Source organism: Megascapheus bottae, chromosome 9 (genome assembly GCF_031878675.1).
Source record: "Megascapheus bottae isolate mThoBot1 chromosome 9, mThoBot2.hap1, whole genome shotgun sequence".
NCBI classification, from domain to species: domain Eukaryota; kingdom Metazoa; phylum Chordata; class Mammalia; order Rodentia; family Geomyidae; genus Megascapheus; species Megascapheus bottae.
Genome location: NC_143517.1, coordinates 40,008,486 through 40,036,128, shown reverse-complemented (window position 1 = coordinate 40,036,128; position 27,643 = coordinate 40,008,486). Strand labels below are relative to the sequence as shown.

Sequence of the window (27,643 nt, the reverse complement as noted above, 5' to 3'; positions counted from 1 at the left end):
AAATGAGGAAATTCCAAATATACTATGTGCATTAGATATTTAATGACCAAAACTGCTTTGGGCCCACTTACTCCTATTGGTGAGTTCATAAAGCACTGTAAAGTTCCTTAGAGAACATGAGTGTCTTGGAACCCCTGATAAAACTAAAAATATTTTAGAGAAAGAAATGAAGGAATCGGGCCTACTGTCCACTTTTTTTTTCTGTTGTGATTTCTGTTTAAAATGAAAATAAAAATGCAATTGATGGCAAATGTACCACAGTAGTTCCGGGTACTGAAATGGAATCAGTGTTTACAGAATATTTTGGATTAAAATCCTTCCCAGATGCTTGCAAGAAGTATTTACCTCACTGTTCATTTTAGCGATCTTAATGTCAGCAACAATAAAAAGAAGGTTGTTATTGCCACTGGGGAGCAAAAGCATAAAATCCTTCCTCCCCAAATGGAATTGCTAGTTGTAGACAGCTGTGCTCTACACAACAATAATTATGTAGAAATGAAGCTGATTTCTGGGAAATTACTTCTATCACTAGGAAAAAAAGATAAAATATGTGGCAAATGCACAATAAAGTCTTTACTTAAAATTCAGTAATTGCACTTTTAGCTCATGATAAATAAGAAGAAGTTGAACACACAAGATTCAAATGGGAGGAGTTAGATATGCACGTGGTCTAGAAAGTTGGTTTCACTTGAATTACATTGGTCATCTCCTTGCATAGCAATTTCCTGTTCTACAACTGTTCATTCATGAGAGGCCAAAGATGCAGAGATGAAGTGAACCAAAAGATATTTTAAGGGTCTAACTGCATTGAACATTTATTAAGACTACAAAATGCAAAAATTGTCTTTATAATTTAATTACTGTTGAAACAACTAAGATCTAAAATCTATGTTCTTGAAAGAAAAGTTATTAGGAATTTCCATTTTATCTATCCAGTGAACATATATTACAAGCTAGACACAGGAATACATATTGTGGAAAAATCACTTCATTAAAGCTTCCTATTTCTTCTCTCCTTCTTCATTTTCAGTAAATTCGCATTATAAGTCCTTCTGTGTTTCCATTTGACCTCCTATCTCAGAGTAGAAGGAAGCACTTGTGGTTAATTGAGAATGGCCACACATTCTCTGCAGCAATCCCTTCAAGATCTAGTTCCCTAACCTTTGAGTTTGGCCTAACTGTGACTTGCTCTACACTGCAGAATGTGGCAGAATGACCCCATGCAAATTCAAACTTAGCTTCAAGAGACTTGTCTTTCTTCTGGTTGTGCTGGGACAGTTTTGCCAGGCGAAAAAGTATGGGCTAGCTTGCAGAAGAGGTCACATGAAAAAGAACCAAAGCACCTGGCCAACAGCCTGCCTAGTGCTGAGTACGCTGAGGCAGCCATCCTACACCCAGCTAGCTACACATGACCTATTAGTAACTGCAGCCCCTCATGTGTACCCAGGCAAGATCAACAGAGTAACGTCCTAAATTAGAATCAGCCACTTAAACAATGCCCCTTGAAATGCCAAATAGAACTCTGAGATATAGGCAATTATTCAGGTTTAGGAGTAATGGGTAATTAATACAGATTTGAGTATCTGGAAAAGAAATGCTTCTTAACAGAAACCTAAAATGAAGGCCAGGGAAGTGAGTCAAAACCAGAAAGACCCGAAGACAGTGTTAGTGAATAGCTCAAGTGCTTCAGAGATAAGGGGTTTGGTGAAGACTGTTAAAGAGAAAATAAGACAAATATTACTGTAAATTGGGGAAAAGAAATCCTTGTTAGGCAGTGGCAGAAAGCTTGGAAGAACCACTGACATGAAAGTAGAAAATGGGTCTAAAAAATAAACTATGTGCTCTAGTTAAGATTTCCTGTTAGTGCCAAAGTACCTCCTGGCCTTTACTTGCTGCTTACATAAAAATCAGAGAGGAAGGACTGTGAGGTAAAAAGCATCCAGGACATGCTAGTCCTTAAAGTTCCTAGCTTTATCAGGTAGAAAATGATGCTAAAATCAGTAAATACCTTCCAGGCAAAGATCAAGTCCAGGACATGGGCAGGAAAGCTGAGCTTAGAGATGTTACAAAGTGTGTGCTTGTAAAATTTCTGTTAAGATCACAGAAATATCTGAATTGGTGGCTCACAGAACTATTCAAACAAAAATAATTCTAAGACATTTAAGATAATGTCCTTCAGCAGTGTTAGCAAAATCTTGAAGTAGACAAAGTCTTATCTAGAAGAGATTTGTAAGTTTGACTTTAATATAGTGAATCTCAATAAAAATTAACAAGAGACCCACAATGTTGTTGAAAGGCCAGGAGTTTGGCCTAGTGGTAGAGTGCTTGCCTAGCATGCACGAAGACCCAGGTTCGATTCCTCAGTACCACATACATAGAAAAAAGCTGGAAGTGGTGCTGTGGCTTAAGTGGTAGAACACTAGCCTTGAGGGAAGACACAAGGACAGTGCTCAGAGTGCTCAGGCCCTGGGTTCAGTCACCAGGACTGGCAAAAAAAAAAAAAAAAAAAGAATTACACTGACATAAACCTTGCTAATTTAGACTGAAAGAAACAAAAACAAAATAGAGGGCTTATGATCCTTCAAAATTCTACTAGCATAAAGCATGCTAAGGAAACTACAAGGTGTAAATAATACTACTTTTCATAGAAAATGATGGATGACTCAGAAGCTAGAGGCCAAAAGCCACAAGCCATGGAGAATTACTCTCTAATAGGAAGAACGCTAGATGTTAAGCAAGAATCCAACTTTTGTCTGGTTGGATTTCAGTTTCTATGGACAAGTGGCACCTACATGACTCCTTTGAATAGGAATATTTACAGGAGCTATCCTATCCTTGTATCTCCACTGAACATTGTCCAATAGCCCTGGATACTGAATAAGGCCCTCTTTTAGCAGTCTCTTTTTGGGCAGTCTTATCTAGTTCTACTGCACAGGTGGATGATAGGCCAGATGATTCTGTTGAGCTCCCTGATGCATACATCTATGTTTACTATATATGTCTACTTGGATAGTCAGTTTGGGAAGAAATAAAAATTTCAATATACAAAGCCAAATTCTCTTCTAAGACCTTTATGAATATTTTTCATGATATATTCATAGCAACCTCAACCTCTTATTTTGTTTTTTTTTTTTTTCAGAGGAGAAATCCATGAAATTAAAAAAAAACAAAACACGAATTTCCTTTTTGTTGCCAGTCCTGGGGCTTGAACTCAGGGCCTGGGCACTGTCCTTGAACTTCTTTTGCTTCTTTTGTTCTGTTTTTTTTTTTTTTTTCCCTGAATAGTTAATTGAATTTCCTGCCAGGGCTGGGTTTGAACCACATTCCTCAGATCTCAGCCTCTTGAGTAGCTGGGATTATAGGCATGAGCCATCAGCACATGGTAAAACTATTCATTTTAAACAATTAAGCTTTAGGAGTGATACTTAGGTATTTATGACTTCAGTTTTTTCTTATGTATTATCCTACCTGCACACAGAACATCCTAAAACTAAATGTATTCAAATGCTTTTAGGATTACTCTAATGTACACTCCTACCATTCTGTCTAAAACTGTGCTTGGAAGACAGCAACACTATCAATTTGTCATGTCTAATCCTAAAACTTCAGAGTTAAATCTTGGTTATTTTACTAAATTTCCACTTACCTTACAAATAGACTTTTACTAGCCTTAACTTTCTTCCAGAGCTTTAAAGATGAGATTCCACAGTGCGTTGTACCCCCTATGCAAAGAAGTCTAAGCTACTATTGTTCCCTGTGGCTAGAGTTTTCTGCTTTTCTCTGGCTACTTTATAGATTTTTTTCTGACTTGGTTTTCAGTGGGTTGATTATAATGTACCTGATTGTGAGTTCTTTGAATTTACTGTGTTTGGAGTTTTTCTAAGCTACTTCATTTTATGGGTTCCTATCTTGCATAAAATTTGGGAAATTTTCTGGAATTAATTGTTTTTCCACATCTCTTCTCATTCTGGAATTACAATTAGTCATCTGTTGGACATTTTGAAAATCTCTGAGATGTCCCTGGGGTGGTATTCATATTACTTTAATACTTTTTCTTTCTTTTTCATACTGGATGGTTTCTACTGATATCTTCTGTCATGCTATATTGCATTTCCATCATTGAATAACAAAATAGTGCAAATTTAGTAGCTTAAAATAATATCTATTTACTCTCTGATGGAGTTTGTGGGTCAGGAGTCTAAGCAAGGTTCAGGTTCTTACAAGACTACGAATGAAGTGTTAGCTGGGCTGTGTTTTCATCTGGATGCTCATCTTGGGAAAAATCTTGCAAGCCTGCTCAGGCTATTGGCTCATTTATTCCTTGTGGCTTTATAATTGCCTTAGCTTTATTATGACTAGTGCCAGAAGCTACCTGCATGTCTAGGAGGTGCCTACAGTTGCCACCTCTAGCCTGCCTTACAAGTTATAGAGAAATAACAGTTTGCTTCAAGGTCAGACAAGTATACATGCCTATCTTTCTTCACACAAGTTCCAATCCCACTCCCTCCCTCGCTCCTTTCTTTCTTTTTGTTGTTTGTGGGGCTTGAACTCTGGGCCTGGGCTCTGTCCCTGAGCTCTTCAGCTCAAGGCTACCGTACTACCCCTGGAGCCACAGCACCACTTTCCAATTCTTTCTTAAGGATTTTATTAATTAAACGAGACCTTTTCCTATGCTCTCCTTTGAGAGCTGATTTAGGATTTAATTACATCTATAAAATCATTCACTTTTGACAGATACTTTAAATCATTCACCTTTGACAGATGTCTGACAATTCTACCATCCAGGTTACTGAGGGGTTGGCATTTGTCTTTTCCTTGACATTGAGGAACAATTGCCTAACCTATTAGGTCATTTTTCAGACATGTTACATTGTGAAGACTGGATTCTCTTTTTATGACTAAGTCAATATTATTGATACTTTTGATTTAACTGATAATCAACTTATCTAGACTCCAACAGAAAACAAAACCTTCATACTTGAGTGAGTAGCAGCCAAGACTGTCTAGTTGTTTAAGCTTTGGATGCATACTGGTTTTAGTTTGCCTAAGCAGGAGTGTGGTTGAAGAGGAAAGGGCCAAATTTACCTATAATGTGCCATCATATGGCTCTCCTTATTCCATAGGTTTCTCTTTGCTGTCTAGTAGCCCTGGTTATCTGGTGCCTTGGGCCAGAAAGATGAGAGGCTACCCTTGCTTGCATTACTGACTGCACTTTTGCTCAGGGCTAAGCCACAGAAAATGGGCAATCCACTCTGTAGCCTGCTTGAAGTTTTGACTCCTCTCCATGCCTTTGTTTTGTCTCCTGAGCCGTCAGGTACGTTTTAAAGTTCTGTTCAGAATTTATAGCTGCCATTCACAGAAAGATCCATTTCCTAAGTATTTATATAAATCTATGCCTTACTTTGCTGATTCATAGACTATACACCAGAGCCCAGGATACTCCCAGTTGTGTTCTTTCCTCTAGATTTCTTCTCAACTACACATCTTCCCAGTTGTCACCCTAGCAAATAAATTAAACCAAAGCAGAACACAAACTTTAATATGTGTGTCTATGTACAGGAGCACTCTCAAAAAAAATTTCAGTTTTTCCTTGCCCCTCATGCCTAAATTTTTGGTTTTTAAACTGTGACCAAGGTAATAAAGAATGCGTTCTTTCTCTAGATCCTACACATGTTCACTTGCATGATATGAATGAACTTGGAGACAGGGATGGCTGAATAAATGTGTAAGTCTATTTATGAAATTACCAAAAAATAAGATTATACTTATATCCCATTGCTAAACTGGGCACCAATGGTTCACACCAGGAATCTTAGCTACTCATGAGGCTGAGATCTGACGATTGCATTTTGAAGCTAGTTAGAATGAGATTTTTATCTCCAATTAACCAGAAAAAAGCCCAAGTAAATCAATGGCTCAAGTGGTAGAGCATAAGCCTTGAGCAAAAAAGCTAAGGGACAGCACCTAGGATCTAAGTTCAAGTCCCTGTATTGGGACACACACACACACATACACACACACAACCAAACAAGCAAACAAACCCATCCCACTAAATGGGGAAATAATCAGATCTCATTTTAAAATAGAATTTTACTGTGATTTGCTAAGTATGGACTTATTATCTTGGTTAGATTTAAACTGCCATTTCTCACTATTTGAAACTCCTCACCAAGCAATCAAATGATACTAATATCATATAGGTGAGAGTAAAAACAATTTTAAATAAAGTGTTTAGGCTACTGAAATATATCAAATCAAGGACTTAAAACATAAGCATTGGCGTACTTTAGTGAATTTGCCCAAACTGACATGCTATTTTGGATAGCTTTTAAATGATGAATGATTTTTATGCGTTCAATGGTTAAAAAAACAATTCTTTTTGTGTGAAAATAATAAGAAATTTGGATTTTACTTTGTCAATAAATAATTTCACTGGAATACTCTAAACTTATAATTTAGTTATCACAACAGCTTCTTTTGTAGACTTGAATAGCTACTAGAAAGATTATAAAATGTTGGATTATTTATTATCTGTCCCTTTACATAAAAAGTTTTCTAACCTCTGTCTTAAAGTAATGCAGGATTTATAATTTTGTCACTATATCTATTTAATGAATACTTCTAAGAAGCTTTGTTGCTCACCAAAATTAATTCTTAACTCTGTTGTATTTTGGATTTAATATGTCAGCCATTTTCATGGTGCATGAAATTACTCTCATATTCATTTTAGGGACAGCATTTCTAATTTGATATACTCTATCTAGAGCCTATTTCCACCTTGCTTGCTACTGAATTACCAAAAAAAGGTCACTGGTAATCAGAATTCCATAATTCTAAAAAAAACCCTGTAATTCATACTTTGTCTATGCCAAGGATTAAGAACAGCCAAGTGTGAAGCCTTATACAAAATGTATAGGCAATCTTATTCTAAGGGTTGTTAGCCAGGCATTGGTGGTTCAAGCCTTTAATTCCAGGAGCTTCTCAGGAGGTTGAGAGCTGAGACTTGTGGTTCAAAGCCTGTCTGGGCATGAAAGTCCATTTTGACTCTTACCTCCAATTAATTACTAAAAACCAAAAGTAGAGCTCAAGTGGTAGAGGAGGTCAAGCCTCAGGACTGGCATGCATGCACGCATGAGCACATGTGTACACACACACACACACACACACACACACACACAGTTGTGTAATTTTTTCCAGAAGGAATACAACTTCAACAGCTCATGCAGAAATCTTATTAGTAGGAGAAGGTGTCACTGAATCTAATTTGGCTAAATCATATAAAGCTTCTCTACCCTGAACTACATATACTGCTCATCTTCTTGGAAAAGATTTCATAAACTCATACTTCCCCTAAATTCAACTCTGCATAATGTGAAACACTTCATTCTAGATGAATCTTTGACTGATACTGTTGTCATCCAACATTCTGATCTGAAGTCCACGGAACTGAGACTTCTTTCTTTATTTTCTTTTTTTCTTCTGGTCCTGAGGTTTGATCTCTGAGACTGGACTCTGTTGCTGAGTTCCTTTTGGTCAAGGGTAGCACTGTATCACTTGAGCCACAGTGCCACTTCTAGGTTTTTCTTTGATTAACTGGAGATAAGAGTCTCATAGATTTTCCTGCCTGGGCTGGAGAATTGAGGTATTTAAAGGCCCTTTGTGGTGGTATCTGTGATTTTGTGCAGCTGCACATATTCAATGATTCCCTAGAAAATAGTTTTCTTCTTCCTTTGTTTGTTTAGGCAAGAAATTATTGTGGAAGATCCAGCATTTTAAGTAATTTTGCTTCAAAGCATGTGCCAGAAAGTATACGGGGAGTTTATGACTTCTTAATTCTAAATGGTTTCTCAGCTTTGGATTTCTAAAACAGGTCATGTATGTGTTTCTTGCTATCTTTCTGGGAGTTAATGTTAGCAAACTTTTGTGTGGTTCTAAGATATACTTGACTACTTTGAAACATTTCCAGGTTTCATTGACACTTTCGTGATCTCTGCAATATAAGCTACATTGTTTAGTGGAGTTAAGTTATATGAACTTTAGAAATCCTCCATGAGACTATGAATTGACTAACACCCAAGGTAGCATAAACATGCAGACAGAAATGTTCCTAAAACCAATCTTGCTGGGCAATTCAGGATATGACTTAAGAGTCTGGAAAAAGGAACATTTTGCTCACTTGCGTGTCCATGAATAGCTCCAGGTGCAGCTTGAAGCTAAGTGGCCAGTTTTTGATTCTCAGATGTAACCTCTCATTAGGACATAGCAGAATCTGCAATTGTGGATGTAAGAAATTCTGTGGAGACCCTCTGGGTCTATTAAGGCTCTGCCTTCAGAGGGCCTTAAAACACAGTTATTTTAGCACACAGAGATACAGTAAAGAGACAGTGCTATCCATTCATCTAAGTTTTAGCCCAAAGATTATAGCAACTGTAGCTATAAAATTTGTACTGAGTATAATGTTACAAATTTAAAATAAAAGAAAAAAAAGGCTTAAGAGATACCTGTCTATATTTCTGTTTTATCATTAAAAGATTTAGTAATACGGTTATGACATCGAGAGGTACATATTGAAGACAAAAGAATCCCATATTAGTCTAGCTTTAGACTTACATGGACTAATGTATAAGAGATTTCTCAGCCCCTTCATAAAACTTCCAGCTGGTTTACTTATTCTAATAGACAATCACACTGCCAAAAAAGGGGAGTGAGATAATGCTGTGGAAAAACACTACTTACACAGAACATTATAACAAAGTCTATTTATCTATTAAATATGTATAACAACAAACTATGCATGGATGTTGTAAAAATAAACTAGTAATAAATAGAAAAAAAACCCTTGAAAGTGAACAAAAGAGTATAAATATAAAAGGTATAATGACACACTGGCTTCTTTCCCATTGACCTCTTCCCCACCCAGAAACTGTCCAATCTACAATAGCTGTTCTTGTGATCAGCTTTTCCCTCTAGATTCGGTGGCCAAAGACTTCTAGGGTCTGAGAGAGCTCCATATGCTCCACATGACTGTAGAGAAATTAAAGCTTTCTCAGTCTTGCTTTCTGAGGGAAACCTTTAGCACATTTACAGGGCTACACAGCCAGTTTTACCAGGGTTGGGATTACACATATGTGGATTGCTTTTGTTTTGTTTTTTTAAATTTTGGTCTAGTTATCTGTATGTGTTCACTTTTGCAATCACTTAGGAGAAAAATGACAAAAAGAAACTTAGCTTTTGAAATAAACAAAAAATCTTAAGTGTGTTACCTCAGGCAAACAACTTAAAAACTATATGAAAAATGTTGAAAAATTTCAAGGGGAAAACAAAAATAAGAGCATGTGATTAATCCTAAAATAAGACACTATATACTGTACAAGGAAATTTATAGGGTTTTTATTTAAAAAGAGATTTACATGGTTTTAATGTCTTATTGGATTATTTGAATTTCATAAATATATTTAAGAAATATTATATTGTATCTACTTTTTCAAATTTTCTAACAGCAGTGTAGCAGTTTGATGAAAAAAAAAAACCCAAACAAGTAAGAAACCAGAATCTCACTGTTGTTTAGGAAAAGAAGAAGGAAAATGGAGCCTCAGGGTATATAACATGTTCTGAAGCTGGTCTATAGAAAATTTTTCCGCATGGAAAAGTTGCTCTCTAATCTAATGACTTTCTTTTAATCACAAGCAGACAGTAGTTTCCTTATTACCCAGTATTTTAGAAATACATTATTCTGGAGACTACTTCCCAGGATTTCTTTCACTCATTTAAAGACCACATCTTTGCATTTAATTCATACTTATATTATCCCTGTAGGGCATACCTCTCTAATTATTTCCATATTAAATGACAGGAAAATAAAATTATACTAGTTGGGAAACAGACAACCTTTGCTATATCTTTCTTGGTATTCCTTTTGGCCTAGTTTGTCCTTGTGCTCACTGAGTCACAGAATATGAGCTGTTTGCAGAATAAGATCGAGAATTCCCTGTCTTTATATATATGGTACCTAGCAAGTATTTGGCATGGAGTATAAAGTAAGCAGAAGAAATCCTGGACACATGAACAAATAGTAGTACCCAACACATAATCATTAATGTATACCAAGCACTACTCTATGTACCTTAATACACATCAGTTCTCTTAGTTCTTACAACTCTGAGGATCAGATACTACTTTTATTTCCATTCTCATATAAGAAAACTGGAGTACCAAAAGGTTAGGTTCCACAAAGCCAGGATCCAGACCCACATGTGGCTCTAGAGTCAATCTGTACCACCACATCTTACTGCTGTGCCAGGACCAAGGCTCAGCAGGAACTGCTCATAGGTACACTGGACTTCACCTCTGAGCATTTCTGGGTTTCTCTGGAGGGTAAAAATGTAAAATAACTGGACATGGGCACACAAATGCAGAGTAAATGAATTCCAACTTTAACAACTGCTGTGTTTGTAAGGCTGTTTCTCACATACCTGTGGGGATCTGTGAGAGCGCCAGCTGTACTGGTGACTGTGGAGACTCGCCAGCAGAATATTTTCATCACTATCCACCTGGCCAAACCGCAGTGTCTCCTGTGTGTCATTACAGATCACAAAGTGGCTGAAGACCAACTCCTCTACCTCAGGGCATTTGTTCTGAAAGAAAAAGAACATGAAAGCCAACGTGTATCAGATTAATTGCAAGATGTTTGGCAGCTGTCTGCCCAGTGGCCATTGTTACAACCCAGAAACCCTAAAGGATCTGTTGTCATTAGCTCTGGTATACAAAGTATTTTATACTTCCAGGATAATCACATGAAAAAATACCTTAAAGAGATCATAAATGTTCCAAGAGTGTGTTTTGATTTATACTCCTACAAAATAAATCATACACACAGAAGAGTAAAGGAACAATGAGAGCCCACAAACTTTTTACATTTCTCAAAATGAATTAGCATGCCTCAAAGAATGCAGTACTTAGTAAGCACGTTTTGAACAGAATAAAAGAGGCTAGAATTACCATGCTCCTGGCCCTCTACACTTAACAATCAAGACCAATTACCAAAGCCACAGTTTGTACCCTTACAGAAAGAAAGGATCATTTAGGTAATACATTCCCAGATCTCTTAAGGGGGGAGTGTGTGTATGTGTGTGTGTGTGTGTGTGTGTCTGTGTACGCATATAAATCTCTCAAGAAGAGATGAAAATAAAACTATAACATTCCCTCTATTGTTAAGTGGCTGAACACACAAAACAGAGCAACTCAGGAGTGACTTTGTCAAGATGTTTTTCCAGAAGAATGTTAGCTGAAAAAGTTTCCAGTACCTGTGTCAGCTAACAGTAATCAATTTGTTAATATACTTAATAAATTAGCAAAGGCTCAGAAAATGAATAAAATGTTCCTGTATGGATTACGCTTTCTCAACCTCAGGGGCTCCCCATTATAGCAAAATACTGACAAAGCAATACAGTATTTCTAGGCATATATATATATATATATATTATCAATCTGGTTAGGCTATAGCCTAAAAACAATAAACATGCTTTTGATATACTGAAAGCATAGTTGAATAATTGATCAAGTTGAGGATATCAGAAAAAAATAACTTGGTTAATCAGTTTGCAGAAAATGGGAGATCATACACAATGAATACTTCTACAAATGGTCTCTTTTTCCTGGATGTGGATCTATGGCCAAACTCCATGTTTTGTCACTTTATTGAAGGAAAGGAGATTAAAAGGTGATACAAGGCTGGGAATGTGGCTTAGTGGTTGAGTGCTTATCTAGTATGCATGAAGCCCAGTTTGATTCCTCAGTGCCACATAAAAGCCAGAAATGGTGCTGTGGTTCAAGTGGTAGAGTGCTAGCTTTAAGCAAAAGCAGCTCAGGGACAGTGACTAGTCCCTGAGTTCAAGCCCCAGGACTGACAATCAATCAATCAATCAATCAATCAATAAAAGGTGATACAACCAGAAGTGCAGTCATTCAAGGGACTGACAGGCATGAAGCCAAAGAATGGTGTAACTGGAATCCAGTCAGTATGGAGACTAGTCTAAGAACTTCATCAGGGAACAGAGAACAAGGTCATCTTGTGAAGCAGAATCCAGTCTAAGGCATGCAGAAATCCTCTGATATGGGAGGCAATGCTTTAGGTTGTGAGGATATCCAGACAGGCTGCATTCTTCCAGAGCCCTCTAGGAATTCTAGGCCCTCTTTCTGTCATATATCCATTCCTGCTGAATTCAGTTCTTAAACAGCTGAACCTTGATTGACCATCAAACTAATCAAAGCGACCAAAGCACATATAACCAACTATTATCTGCTATAGCTAATACAGCTCCCTCTACTTTTTACTCATTAGCTATGAGTTCGGATTTTGCCCGCTATTGGGTTTCAGATGTCCCAGTCTGGCCTGCCACCTGCCTGCAGCTCTGGCTATATTTCAATCCTCTCCTCATTTGGTGAGAAAATCCCCCAACTCCTGCAACACACCTTACACCTTTAATTTCTCCAAAATGGCAAATTGCTGCCTTTAGTGGTATCCCTCTGCTAGTAATTCTTTCTTCAAACTTTTTTCCTATGTAAGGCTACTTTCCTATGTGATACTTGGTATTTCTCCTTTAGACTGTAACATCATTAGATTGTTGCAAAAGGTAGGAATTAGACTTATATTATTTACAATTTCATCTCCAGTATAATGCCTGACACATGAGTGCTCAATAAAGACTTAGGAAATAAAAACCACGTCGATTGTTTTTGGTAATACTGAGAACTGAGTTCAGGATTTTGTATATATCAAGTGAGTACTTTACCACTGACCTTTAATCCCAGTCAATATAACAATATATATTTACTATACAAAAATTAGAAAATATAGGAAGTGTTTCTTTAACATTATACTTTATTGTAATTGCTATTAACATTTTGATGAATTTTTCATCAGTTTTTCTCTTCTTAATGTTGTTACTATTTTTGTCTGTCGTATCCAATCCTATCTTATATATTTATGTACAAACCTTTAATCAAACTGAAATCATAGTGTATAATTACTTTTGATGAGATTTTTCCATTTATTATTATTATTTTTTTTTTTTTTGCCAGTCCTGGGCTTGAGCTCAGGGCCTGAGCACTGTCCTTGGACTTTCTCAAGTCAAGAATTCCACCACTTGAGCCACAGCACCACTTCCAGCTTTTTTCTATGTATGTGGTACCAAGGAATCGAACCTGGGTCTTCGTGCATGCTAGGCAAGCACTCTACCACTAGGCCAAACTCTCAGCCTCCATTTACTATTATATAATCAACTGCTCTCCTTGTAAACATTCTTTTCTCCTTTCCATCTATCAGTACAAACATGAAGGAAGAATAGGATTCCAATGATATCATGAGATTAAAGTAGTTAAAACAAGCCATCCTGAGATTAAAATTCAGTTTTCAAAACAAATTGGGATCAATCTCAATACAGAATTTAAATTACCAGATGAGGCTTGAGTGTTAAAAAAATACTATTACTTTCATCATTAAAAAAAAACTGACCTTTAATAAATGAAAAGGATTTTAGAAAAAGTGTAAATTGAAGAACACAAGGGATTTGTTTACATTTTTTAAGACTACTCAAAGTCCTTAGAGAATTGTTTCTCTACTGTTTCTTCATCTGTGGAGTATATTATAACTTTTACAAATATTACAATAACATTTTTATTTTAACTATCTTATCATAACTATTATAGGCTTTAGTATTTCTTGGAATGTTTTATTACTTTATTATTATAACTACTATAGGCTTTAGTATTTCTTCACATGTATGTAATGTACGTTGAGTTCCAGAATGTTTGCAAGAAAATTCTTGCAAAAGGTAAAAGATGGCTTATTTATATTAAAATTTTGTGGTAGGTTATATAGGCATTTGCAACTCCATAGAGATTGTTTTGGTATAAGGAAGACATATGAGTATATTTCTGGTTTAAAAAACAATTCTTTACAATACTATTTTGTGTAAGTCTATGACATAGAAATATAATGCTAACTGGAAGTGGTATTTTGAATCCTTAATCTGGTTCTGTGGTCATTACTTATAAGAGGGAAAAAATTTACAGCTAGAGAAATTAGTCACTTGTGAAAGATTTTGTTAATTTTAAATTAATGATCCTTGCTACTACACTGTTGGTGGGAGTGTAAACTCATTCAACCACTATGGAAAGTAGTATGGCGGTTCCTCAAAAGACTAAACATAGAGCAATTCTACTCCTTGGCATTTACCCCATTGTCCAGAAACAAGGTAGTACTAAAGCCACTAGCACAATGATGTTCACTGCAGTCTTGTAGACCATAGCGAAGATGTGGAACCAACCCAGATGCCTCTCAGTAGATGACTGGATCAAGATGTGGTATTTATACACAATGGAATTCTATGCTGCCCTCAGAAAGAATGATATGGCACCATTTGCAAGGAAATGGAAAGACATGGAAAAAATCATATTAAGTAAAGTAAACCAGACCCAAAGGAACATATATGGTCAATGGTTTACCTCATTTGTAATAATTAGTACACATCTAGGACTCTCCTAGAAGAGGATTACAATAGCACAAAAGCTAGACACATAAGGCCATATAGGATGAAGCTAAATGAAAGAATCTCCAGGATATGGAAATGAGCTTTATCTTATGTGATTGTTGTTCTTAATGTACTATGTTATTTCTCTTCTCTTTTGTTGCCCTTTGGTTAATCTCATATTGTTACTGCATCTGACATTGTTACTTGGTATATTTGATTATTTGAAATAGGAAAGAGAAGGGGGAAAACAAGACAATTGTAAGGGGGTGGGGAGAAAATGGGGGCAAAACCATGAGAAGGGGTATCAATGTGCAAGAAGTAATGTACTTACTATCTGTTAATTTAACTGTAACCCCTCTATACATTACAGTAAAAAATAAAATAAATTCATGATCCAAAGGTGAAAGACCATATTATTTCATATCTGAACTATCTGGTCCCTTTACATTGGGTAAAAATGACTAGCCCTCCCGCCCTCTCCAGTCCTGGGGATTGAACTCAGGACCTGGGCACTGTCCTGAGCAGTGGGCTTTTCTCAAGTTTAGCACTCTACCACTTGAGCCACAACACCACTTCTGGCTTTTTCTGTGTATGAAGCCAAGCTTCATGCATGCTAGGCGAGCACGCTACCACTAGGCCATGTGCCCAACCCATGACTAGTCTCTTTTAAAAATCTGATAAAAAGTATGTGGAGAACTTAAATAGCTTATCCTGTTTATTAAATTAATTCTTGTCATTCACAACAATTATACCTTAAGTAAGCATTACACATGTAATAAAATCCAAATCTGGAAAACTAAAGAGGATAAATAATAAACTATATAAATACATTAGGAGTTGTGAACTTAATAAACTTCTATCAGCCCATTTCAATGTCAAATGTGTTATAATTTCAAAATAGTATATTTCATATTTACTTTAGAGTACACAGGGTTAGATGCCCTTACCACATTCAAATCTGGTGGCAAGTACTCTTGACATGGGAGGAAACAAGAAAATTACAGCAACAATTACAGAAGTATATCCTCTTGTGGCTCATTTTAACATTGCCAAATCTCTGTATAAATCAGAATCAAGTATTCATAGAATGTACCTGTCAGCAATATGCTACGTGACATATGGCTCTACTTAATCAAATATACAATTCTCAAAAAAAACCCCTTAGAATATTCCTCAAGGCACTGTATTAGCCAGTCAGTCACTCACACTGTGATGTGGTTTGAAACATTTAAATATTTATGTACCATATTTTATTTATTTATATATATATATCTATGTGTATATATATATATATATATATATATAGAGAGAGAGAGAGAGAGAGAGAGAGAGAGAGAGAGAGAGAGCTGTGTCTAAAAGAATTTTTTTTACCCTGGGAGGAAAATTATATTTCTGAAGGCCATTTTTCAGTAGTTGCTATATGAGTCCCCTTATAATGGCCCTGATACCTAGACAAAAAATCCTAGGTTTAAATGCTCTATCAATGACTCTTTTATATTTTCTAGGTTTGTTTTTTATTAAATGCATTGTTCAAAATATGACAAAAAACAGAAATTGGAGCCATGAAGGTTTTTTTCACATTGCTATTTGAACCAGCTGCAAAGATTTAGATCACACTAGCTCTTATTTTACGCATGTCCTTTGCAACAAGAAAACCGTGGAATGCCCTTAAAAAAAGACTTTTAAAATATAAAACAGATGTGTTATCTTCTTTCCTTTTGCTATTATAGTACCATGTTAGGTAATTAATTCCTTAGTCTTGCATAGGTCTTCATGCATATAAAACACATTAACTTTTATTTCCATAAAATTTAATTCCCCTAAAAATTCTTAGGTTAGAAAACTAAAACTTCTTCAAAAATTATTTATTTTATAAAATCTACTTCCACAAAAATTTTGTTATTCTCATAAAAATTCCCCCCAAAGTCCTTTAGCTTATTCCCACAAAAATTTGTGAGTTAGAAAAGTAAGAGTCTCTTCCTCCATTCTCTATTCCTCATCTCAAAACAAGTTCACTGCAGGAGGAAGACGATTTTTTTTCTAGGACCAGCCACACACACAAGGGTCTGAAATATACACAAAACATGGATGGCTAAATGCCTCAGCTCAAACAACAGCCAAACTGATAGAAATACAACAAAACATTTAAAGTAAGTAGAGAAGCAGCTGTGATTTGTTGTTTAGTTGCTAAATCTATCATCGCCCAAACATTCTGCCATACTGTTTCAATGCTAATAGAAACACACAGCTTTCCCGTTTTAAGTATACCATTTGGATAGACTTATACTTCATCTCTTTTTTTGATATTTTGTCATGAGATACAAATAAAATATTATTAACCAAGAGTTTCTAACTGACCCTAAAAATGCCTTATGCACTGGTTTTCAGTGAACTGAAAAGGCAGAGAGATAGTAAAGGAGAAGACTAAGACTATATTGTACTCAGATTTCATGCTACTGCTTCTGTTGTTCTTTAAAAAGCTAGAAGGTTATTATCAGAAAGGCTCATACAGGTTATTTATTTCTGAGAAAAACACTAAATTTAATACATAGTTAAGGTGAAGTTTTAGCAAAATAAAGTAATGGTACTTCAATTTTTTTTCTGGAATATGTTACTTTCCAAACAGATGGGTACATTATTCATAAAAATGTGGGTATGACCTCTAATACATGTGTACAGAACCTGTGTTTTCCAGAGTTCTTAAAAACGACAGATCACTTTCTCAAAACAGGGAAAGTCTCACATATTATAGTGTTTATCAAATCTGTATTCTCTCACATCTTTCTTTGTTATTAAACTTATAATTACTAATAATATATAGCATCAAATAAAAAAGCACATACATCCAAATTGAAAACTTTCTGGAGTGTGCATACCTGCTGCCAAGCTTGTAGAGCGGTATTTAGAGAATGAACTACATGCTGTCCAAAGTTTACAAATATGGAGTCCGCTGTCACAGTACAGTCAAGCATCTTATTCACTACATCACTGGAAATCTCAATCCGTCCAAAGACGCTGAAAGGTTTTATCACACTTTGCATTGTGACATTTCTACACTCTAGAAGCTTACAATCCACTTGAGCTGAGAATTGGATTTCCTGGCAGACAGAACTACTATTCCACTGTCGAAGATACAACTGTGGCTCTTGGAAGGAAATGATGACATATTCCAGTTCAGATGGCACATTTTTATCAGAAATGAATGGCTTGAGGAACTGTGGTGAAGCTGTTGAGAAAACAAACACATCTGTTTTTGCTACTGACTTTCATATTTAATATTTAATAAATTCAAAAGTCTCTTAAAGATATGAAACATTTGAATTGTGATTTGACATTTATAAATGAATTCTTTTGTTCAATCAGGTCTCTTAAATGTATGTTGATGAAGGGTTACTTTCACTTTGACAGACAAAAATCTTTGGTTAGAGAAGACAACAAATAAGACAGAGGAAGCAACCATCTAAGTCTCTGTATCTACCAACCGAATTTCAGCAACAACAGCATGTCTCAAAGGTTAGAAAGGTTGAAACACTATTTTTCTTAAAAAGCAGGATACTGAATAGTAAGTATGCTTGGTTTTAATTTGCATTTCTTTCTCCCTTTCCATTAAAAGTAGACTGATGGGCTGGGAGCGTAGCCTAGTGGTAGAGTGCTTGCCTTGTATGCATGAAGCCGTGGGTTCAATTCCTTGGTATCATATACACAGAAAAAGCCGGAAATGGCGGTGTGGCTCAAGTGGCATAGCACTAGCCTTGAGCAAAAAGTGTTCAAGGGCAGAACCCAGGCCCTGAGTTCAAGCCCCAGAACTGGCAAAAAAGAAAAAAGAAAGTAGACTGACACTTGAATTCAAAACCTATTAACTAGATGAAGTTTGGCATAGAATATAATGATTTAGAAATATTTATTAAAGTAACATTAGCAAGTTTATAAAAGGCAACATTGGGTGTGTTTCTTTCTAAACTTGTGATTCTTTGAAATTCAGAATGTGTCCATTATTTATATAAGGGATTCATGCTTTTGAAATCAGGCAGCATCAAACACTTTTGTAGTCTATTTGCCACCAATATAATTATTCATGAAATAAAAAATCATGTTCCGGGCCAGGAGTTTGGCCTAGTGGTAGAGTGCTTGCCTAGCATGCACGAAGACCCGGGTTCGATTCCTTGGTACCACATATATAGAAAAAAAGCTGGAAGTGGTACTGAGGCTCAGGTGGTAGAGCTCTAGCCTTGAGAAAGTCCAAGGGCAGTGCTCAGGCCCTGAGCTCAAGCCCAGGACTGGCAAAAAAAAAAAAAATCATGTTCCTTTAAAAAAGATGGTTGATAATGTTTGGCAAAAAATGTACTCATTACCTTACATATGTAATTGTAATCCCTCTGTATATCATTTCACAATAAAATTAAATTAAAAAAAGATGTTATACTTACTTTTCTTAAAAAAATTCTCACTAGGAAGCATTGCAAAACACGCCATTTAAATACCATTTGTAAATGATGGTGCATAAGCTCTCATACGCCTGTAATCCTAGCTACTCAGGAGGCTGAGATCTGAGAATCAGTTTGAAACCAGTTCTGGCAGAAAAGTATGAGACTATTATCTCTAATTTACAGTAAAAATCTGGAAATGAAGGTAGGGCTCAAGTGGTAGAGCACTAGCTGCGACTAAGAAAAGCCCAGTGAGAGGCCAGGTGTTTGGTCTAGTGGTAGAGTGCTTGCCTAGCATGCACGAAGACCTCAGTTCAATTCCTTGGTACCACATACATAGAAAAAAGCCAGAAATGGTGCTGCAGCTCAAGTGGTAGAACACTAGCCTTGAGAAAGTGCAAGGATAGTGCTCAGGCCCTGAGCTTAAGTCCCAAACTGTCAAAAAAAACCCAAAAAACAAAAAAACAGTGAGATTATGAGGTTTCGAGTTTAACTCCAAGTACTAGCATCTGTGCATGCACATGTGCCCATGCACGTGTGTACACATGTACACACACACACACAAAGGTATTCTTGTTGTACCAGATCAACTTCAGAATAACTGCTCACTTCATAACTTCCTGAAAATAAATGGGCTGGTAAAAACTGCTATACTGTGTCTTGAGAACACTCAAGATAAAATAGTATTAAGTAAATGTTTCCCTAAAAAGAGTACCTGTGCCTAGTTGATCAAGGTGATGGCAAAGATGGAACTCCATGTGAGTGAACTGAAAGGACATGCAAAGAGATGGGACAAACCATGGGGAAAAACAGGAGTCAACTCTAGTACAAGCAGCCAGAGCTGTTGGAGTAACAAGTTGATCACAAGTACTTTGAGAACCAGATTCACTCCCAGAGCTGTGGGGAAAAAATAAAAGAACTTCAATAACCTAAATGTTTCCAAATCATGTAAGTAAAATGACATTCCATAAAAGCTTTTAAACCCAGAACTCAACCCTGTATAAATAATCATCAAGGATATATAAACTCAGATACATTAATATTCTTTAATTCATGTTGAGTATGTTATACAGATTGTTGAACACAAAAGTTGTTCTAAGTATTCCTGAGTTGCTAAGTCAAATTGACTTCTAGCCCAATTTTTTTCCATATACATTTCATAAAACTTATGGACAATTTGGTCTCACTAAGGCAACACAAATTAGAGTATGTCACTGTTGCTCAAAAAATCCAATACTTTCAGTCTTCTGATTGTTCAGACACTAATTCCCATGAGTGAATCAAATACTTTTTATTAACATCCAAAATTAAGTGCTTTATAGTTATGCTATATGCAAAGAATGAAACTATCACTGAAAACTACACTGTATGGGTTTTCATTAAACTTAGTTGTCCTTTTAACACAATTTTATATAAGTGTGATTAAAATGAAAACTGAAGGCATCAATAGGTTAAAAAAATACTTAGTTGGGACAATGGAGGTCAAAAGCTAGTGAGAAGCCTGAATTTCAGGCCACTAAAGATTCCACATTTCAATAGTGCCAACTTATCACAAAATAATTTGATAAATGTATCAGATCCTGAGGGATTTACCTTGTCCTAAATGCTTTATTCAGTGATGATAATGTACTCTTCTAAAATAAAAAAAAATGATTTCTAACTTGGTAGATTAAAAAATCAACTTTAATATCTATTTTTTATATGTCCTGATTTCTAATGAGACAATCTATACACAGAAAAATCTGGCTATCTATCTGCTACTTCCCATAGAACTGATGTTCTTTTTTTTTTTTTACCATTACAATATTTAGGGTAAAAACCAAGATCCTGCGTGTCTAACATATTTTCACTAAGATTATATTGCCAGAGAGTACACTAGGAAGGCAATTATTATTTTTAAAGAGCCCAGATGAACTTGAAATAGAGTTGATGAAGTATATACACATTACTATTCTTATACATATCAATTATCAGTGAAAAACACTAAGGGTAGACCAAAATCTTAATAGGAATCATTTTACTGTGATATGGTTTCAGATGGTATTATTTACTTTTCAATGTTTTCGATAAATGTGTAATTTAGCAACAATATACTCAAAAGAAAAAGCACATGCATGGGGACAAAAACATGAGAAGAGGTAATAATGTGTGTGAAATAATGCACCTTTTATCTGGTGAATATAACTGTAACTCTTCTATTAATTACAATAAAAAAAAGAAAGAAAACAAAATGCACCTGCAATTTAATGATCAATTATTTATTATTTAATTTACTTGGCAGTTTTATGACATGGACTCAGGGCCTCACATTTGCTAGGCAGATAAAAGTTCTACCATCTCAGTTTTTTTTTTTTGTATAATTTAGTCTTATTTGATCTAGTTGTGAGGGTATTTTTTAAAGTTTTATGTTGGCCTTGGACTGTAATCCTATTCCTACTGTCTAGCTGGTACTTAGGCATATTCCACTATTCCCAGTCTTGTAATTTATTTACAATATAAACTAGGAACCAATAAAAAGTTGTATGCCAACCCAAATCTACTGTGACATACTACCTTTGCTCTTTCATTCTTCTTATTTCATCCAAATTCCATTGGAGCTGGAAGGGCTTTAACCCTTCAATAAACTGTTGTCCTCTTACTTTTTTCCCCCCCTTTTTTCCCCCACCTTTTTCTACTGATTAATTGGAGATAAGAGTCTCATGGTCTTTGGTGTCCCAACTGGCTTTGAACCGAGATCCTCAGAACTCAGCCTCCTGAGTAGCTAGGATTACAGGCGTGAGCCACCTCACCAAGCTGTGATTTACTTTCTATGGCAGTCTTCTGTCTTTTTTAAAGACAAATGGTGATTTTACTTTTAATGTCCCGGGGTTATATTATGTATACTATTTACTATAGCAAGGGTCTATTGAGGTTATTTATACACATCTATTTTCATAGATGGAGGTTCAATACAATAGATTTGTTTTGCTTTCCTTTTATATATCTTTTAAAACATTTTAAGGAAGAGATTCTAAGTGAGTGCATAAAGGGCTGAAATATAAGTAAAACACAGGACTTCAAGTACACAAACTGAAACATCTTGGTTCTCTGTATTCAGGCACATGCAGGTGCTGAACTGGTAAGAGAAGTTTATTTGGTAATTACTTCCTAATGCACTATTACTGTCTCACATTTTTTTTTCTCAGTTACCTTTGATCATCAGCTCCATTCTGATTATTGTTCAAGACAATTCTCCAAAGATCTGAGGATACCAGTTTCTTCTGGTCATTTACAAGATTGATATCTGGCAATTGCAGATCGCAAACTTTGCTTTCAGATAGACTAAATTCTCGAAATGTAACAAAAACCTTCTGAAGTTCATCCCAGTATTCCAAACTACAAGGAACCTAAATGAAAATAAAAAAAATTGTAAATGGCAAATATGCGTTATAGTTGCAGAAATACAAATTAAATCTTCACAAACATTTTAATACTAAGGCTTTTAAAACAGATTTAGCTTATAAAATACAATGGTTTAGGATTTTTTTCAAGTTATATTTACCTTGTGTACTTAAAAGACTTACTCAAAGATGTGCATGGTGACACACACCTGCAATGCTAGCTCTCAGAAGCAAAGACAGAAGGGCTGTGAGTTCAAGGTCAGCCTGGACTCTAACTCAAAACAGAAAAAAGATCCACTCAAGAGCAATATGTAAAAATAACCAACATTTTCTCCCTCCTGTTCCTTCCTTCCTTCCTTCCTTCCTTCCTTCCTTCCTTCCTTCCTTCCTTCCTTTTCTTTTTCCTTCCTTCCTTCCTTCTTTCTTTTATTTTTTTTTCAGCAGTCCTGAGGCTTGAATTCAGGGCCTGGGCACTGTCCTTGGGCTTTCTCAAAGCTAGCAATCTACCACTTGAGCCACAGCACCATTTCTGCCCTTTTCTGTGTATGTGGTATCGATGTATGAAACCAGGGCTTAATGTGTACTAGACAAGCACTCTACCATTAGGCCACACTCCCAGCCCCATAATCAACTTTTTTTTTTTTTTTTTTTTGCCAGTCCTGGGCTTTGGCTCAGGGCCTAAGTACTGTCTCTGGGTTTTCTCAAAGCTAGCACTCTACCACTTGAGCCACAGCACCACTTCTGGCTTTTTTCTATGTATGTGGTACCAAGAAATTAAGCCCAGGTCTTCATGCATGCTAGGCAAGCACTCTACCACTAGGCCAAACTCCTGGCCCCATAATCAACTTTTTATAAAGAGAAATAATTGGAACAAATTTAACAAGAGTTAACTATATTAAAATGACAGTAATTAAAAGATAACTTACAAATAGATGAAAAGAACAGAATAAAAATTAGTATAAGAGTTAAGTAGAGATGAAATTTGAGTATGCAATGAAGGTACCTTTTCAGAGAAATAGGAAATGAGACTGCAGAAACTGGCAGGCTATTTGGTAAAGCCAAATACCCTACATAAATTAAAAAAAAACCCAAATGACATAGGCTAAAAAAAGTAAAAGCATAAGAGAAGAATGTTAATTTTTTTATTTTATGAAAGGAGAATATTTCTCTCCTAGCAGAGATTTGCAATAGAGCAAAACTTTGATACATAAGGCCATATAGTATGACGCTAATTGAAAGGACTTCTAGGATATAGAAACAAAAGCCATATAATGAATGATTGTTGTCCTTAAGGTATTATGTTATCTCTCAGCTCCTTTGCTGTCCCTTGGTTATCTCATATTGTTACAGTATCTCACTTTGTTATCTGATATATTGGATATATTTGTATTTGGTTATTTGAAATTGGATAGGGAAGGGGGGAAAACAAGATGGGGGGTTGGGGAGGAGGGTAATGGGTACCAAGACATGTGAAAGGGTATCAATGTATGTGAATTAATGCACCTTCTATCTGGCAAATATCATAACCCTTTTATTAATTACAATAAAAAATAAAAAAATAAAAACACATGAATGGAGAATAAAACTTCAACTCATACAAAAAAGAACTTCAAGACACAAACTAGGATAGAACTACTAAAGGACAGATTAAGAACTACTTTTCTGATAGCAGAGAGCTTTTGTAAATCATTTGTGAATCAGCATGTAAACATGCAGAGGTGTGCACATGTGCTCTAAATGGGCTACACTTGTCAAGCTCCATTAGTTATGCCTCAACAGTGACAAATATCTACTGAATACAATCGTATGGCCTTTCTGTCTATCTTTGTGTTACTTTGTTTGGCCCTGAGAACTAATGTAGCTACATTTATGTTGTGCTTTGCTGTCAACAATTGAGTTCTTGCTTTTTGGCCATCAGTCATATGTCTCCTCCTAGCATCAATGAAACACTTAACTTTCAAACTAACTTCCAGTGGAAATAAGTTTCTAATCTACAAAACAGTAACTTGAACATTCAAGTTTGGAGAGATGGAAGATGAACTGAAGGAGAAGAAACAAAATACCTAGTGGTGGGCCGGGGGGTTTGGCCTAGAGGTAGAGTGCTTGTCTAGCATGCATGAAGACCCAGGTTCCATTCCTTGGTACCACATACATAGAATAAAGCTGGAAGTGGTGCTGAGGCTCAAGTAGTAGAGCTCTAGCCTTGAGAAAGTCCAAGGACAGTGTTCAGGTCCTGAGCTCAAGCCCAGAACTGGCACAAAAAAAGTGCCTAGTGGTGTGATGAAACAGACAGGAGTTCTCAGTACTGGTAAGTAACATGTTCACAGTATTAACTTTTAGCTACCACTTCTTGAAATCCTTTTTTTTTTTGCTATGCATAGCATAATTTTCTTGGACATGGTTTCTATATTCTCTTTTAGCCTAAAATACTGGTTTATTATCTTCTTTTTACTAAATAGAATATTTTTATTAAATAATTTATTAACATTGATTTTCATATTATATTTCAAATGCCATGTTTAACATATAAGTGTCAAAGGGAATCTCCATATACAATGGCTGGCACATAGATTTTAGAACATGATGTTAAAATTTAGCTGAGGGTTTGTATGTCATAGATACAAATTAGTATATGTAATAAAACATTATGTTTAGAGAGTATATAGCACATCATATATTTTTATATCTATGTAGTTATGTTTATATCTCCAAGACCACGTCTTGGGTACCCAAATATTGAGTCATCGCCATTGTACTGTGTGGATCTAATATCCACATATTAAGGATACCATGCGCCTTTTGTCCTTTTGGTCTCTCTCTTTCTTCCTCCCTCTCCTCCCTCTCCTCCCTCCCTTCCTTCCTTCCTTTCTTTCTTCCATGTCTGTCCTGGGGCTTGAACTCTGGGACTGGGTATTGTCCTTGAGATCTTTCACTCAAGGCTATCATTCTACAGCTTAAGCCATAGCACCACTTCCAGTTTTCTGGTGGTTAATTGGAGATAAGAGTTTCACAGACTTTTGTGCCTTGGCTGGGTTTGAACGGTGATCCTCTGATCTCAGCCTCCTAAGTAGCCAAGATTATAGGTGTGAGCCACCAGTGCCTGGCTAGTTCCTCTATTTCTAAAAAGTAAGTAACAGAAATACTCTCAAATTTTTATAGGAACTCTTCTTCTTATTGCTCTAAGAACAGTTCTGAAGCCTCTATGTTATGACTGGAATCTTCTAAGTGTTCTGTTTGTTAGATTTCTTAACAATGGGTTGTGTTTGTATAAAGAAAAATAAACCTGGAGGGGCTGGGGTTTGGCCTAATGGTAAAGTGCTTGCCTAGCATGCACTAAGGCCCAGGTTTGATTCCTTGGTACCATGTACATAGAAAAAAGCCGGAAGTGGTGCAGGGGCTCAAGTGGTAGAACTCTCTAGCCTTGAGAAAGTCCAAGGACAGTGCTCAGACCCTGAGCTCAAGCCCAGGACTGGTTAAAAAAAAAAAAAAAGAAAAAGAAACCTGGAACTTGGATATTCAGGAACATTATCACCGAAGTTCAACATTATTTTCTGCTATATAACTGGTTGACACTGGCCTTTTATATATCTTATTAATTAAAAGAAAAAAAGCTCATTGCTTGGCTCCTCTCTATACTGCTGGATGAACTTGCCTTTTGGTATAAGTGACTTTTTACCAAGGGTAGAAGACATGAAAATGGGGTATGAACAATAGAAAAGGACCTAAGAATCTCAGTGGAAGAGTTCAGTACAAACATAGTAGCACATTTACTTTTTTGTGACATAAATAATGGAATGTAGCATTCAATATAATCTTGGTGGAGATGTTACAGAGAAAACAGGGTGGAAAAATTATTTCTAGCATTTTCTCCAGAAGTTCTACACTTTATAGTTAATGTATAACAACTAATGAAAATTGACTGTTACACTGGAAAGCCAGTAAAACTTTAAGGAAAAAAAGTATGAGCATGTTTTTATTATTAATGCATATTAATTTCACATGCAATTAAATTTTGTTGTACTAAGCATATAATATAAAGAAGTCCAACCTGAGAGCCACTGTAGGAACTATTTGTTCAGGGGCAATGTAAGTAAATTGCCTCAACACGAAGACTGGGGAAAAGAATAATTGTGCAAATAAAAAAAACAATATATATATATATTAATGTGGAGGAAAGCCAAAGAAAAACTTTTAGCTCATAACCTGTGGGAGGCTGATTCAATGGTTGATTCAACTGAGGTTACATACCTTAACTGGAACATTCTAGGCTACTCTGAAAACTCAGAAACAATAGAAAACTACAAAAACACATCCTAGTACTTTTCTTTATGTACTTTATTTTCACTGCTTAAGATAAAGGCATTAATAAATTGGCTCCAAATGAAGTCTCTGCTGAGAAAAGTTAAAATTGTTATATTTATAAGTAAATTTTACCAAGTCACCTATATATCCTTTTTTCCATTGTAAGAATTATATTTCAAAACAAAAGATAACAATAAGCACAGTATTTTAAGGTAATTTGATACAACTGTCTATTAAAATGTATATTGGGCCATGAATTTATAAAAAGAAAAGCATATAGATATTAATCTTTATATTACCTTATTTCTACCCCTCAAAGAATTCTCCTTGGTGTCCCATTTGGGATAAAAGCCTGCTTGGCCTTGATAACTCATTGATTTATGACCTTGGACTATTTGATGAATATAAGCCATACTTCTCCTGTTTATAAAACAAATGTATTAAAACGTACATTGCTTTTGGACAAATTAAGATTTTAGACTTTATTTTGATGTCAATGATATATTTTCGAGGCGTTTTAAGCAATCAATGCTGTAATCAAATTTTGAATTGTGGAGAATGGAAGTAAGCATCAATGAAGTAAACCCTGTTAGGAGGGCTAAGGTAGAAATGATGACCTTGGAGTATGGCTGGTGGGACTGGCGAGTTCTATGGGTGCTTCCTTAGCCATTGATCGCATATGAGAAGTGAGATGGAACTGTCAGGGCTGATTCCCAGGTGGGATTCTGACATCATTTCCTGGGATAGGTAAGTCTGATTTGTCTCTCTGGGGAGTAGATTATATGGTCTGCATGGAGTGGAGCAGGGGAGATGCTGAGCTCATTTTAAGACAAGCTGAGCTGAAAGCTTGAAGAGCCACTCCAGTGAAAATATTGAGAAAATATTGTAGTTATTCCAAAATAACTACAGGGCTCATCCAGGACTTGCTGTCTGTCAGGAGCATTTAATAGGACTGAAACTAATGAAGTTTAGAATACTTATTTGCATGTGTGTGTTTGTGTGTGTG

The 27,643-nt window shown here is 35.9% G+C and overlaps 1 protein-coding gene across 1 annotated transcript in view; it reads right to left on the bottom strand.

Annotated features, from left to right (window-relative positions):
• Vps13b (vacuolar protein sorting 13 homolog B) overlaps positions 1-27,643 on the bottom strand; it is a 494,062-nt gene that overhangs the window by 70,232 nt on the left and 396,187 nt on the right. Inside the window, exons 40-43 of the mRNA XM_090339134.1 lie at positions 22,145-22,341; positions 19,671-19,852; positions 17,408-17,757; positions 10,473-10,634 (exon numbers count right to left, since the gene is read on the bottom strand). Coding sequence (XP_090195260.1) covers positions 10,473-10,634; positions 17,408-17,757; positions 19,671-19,852; positions 22,145-22,341 — 891 coding nt within the window. The remainder of the gene's footprint in view (positions 1-10,472; positions 10,635-17,407; positions 17,758-19,670; positions 19,853-22,144; positions 22,342-27,643) is intronic.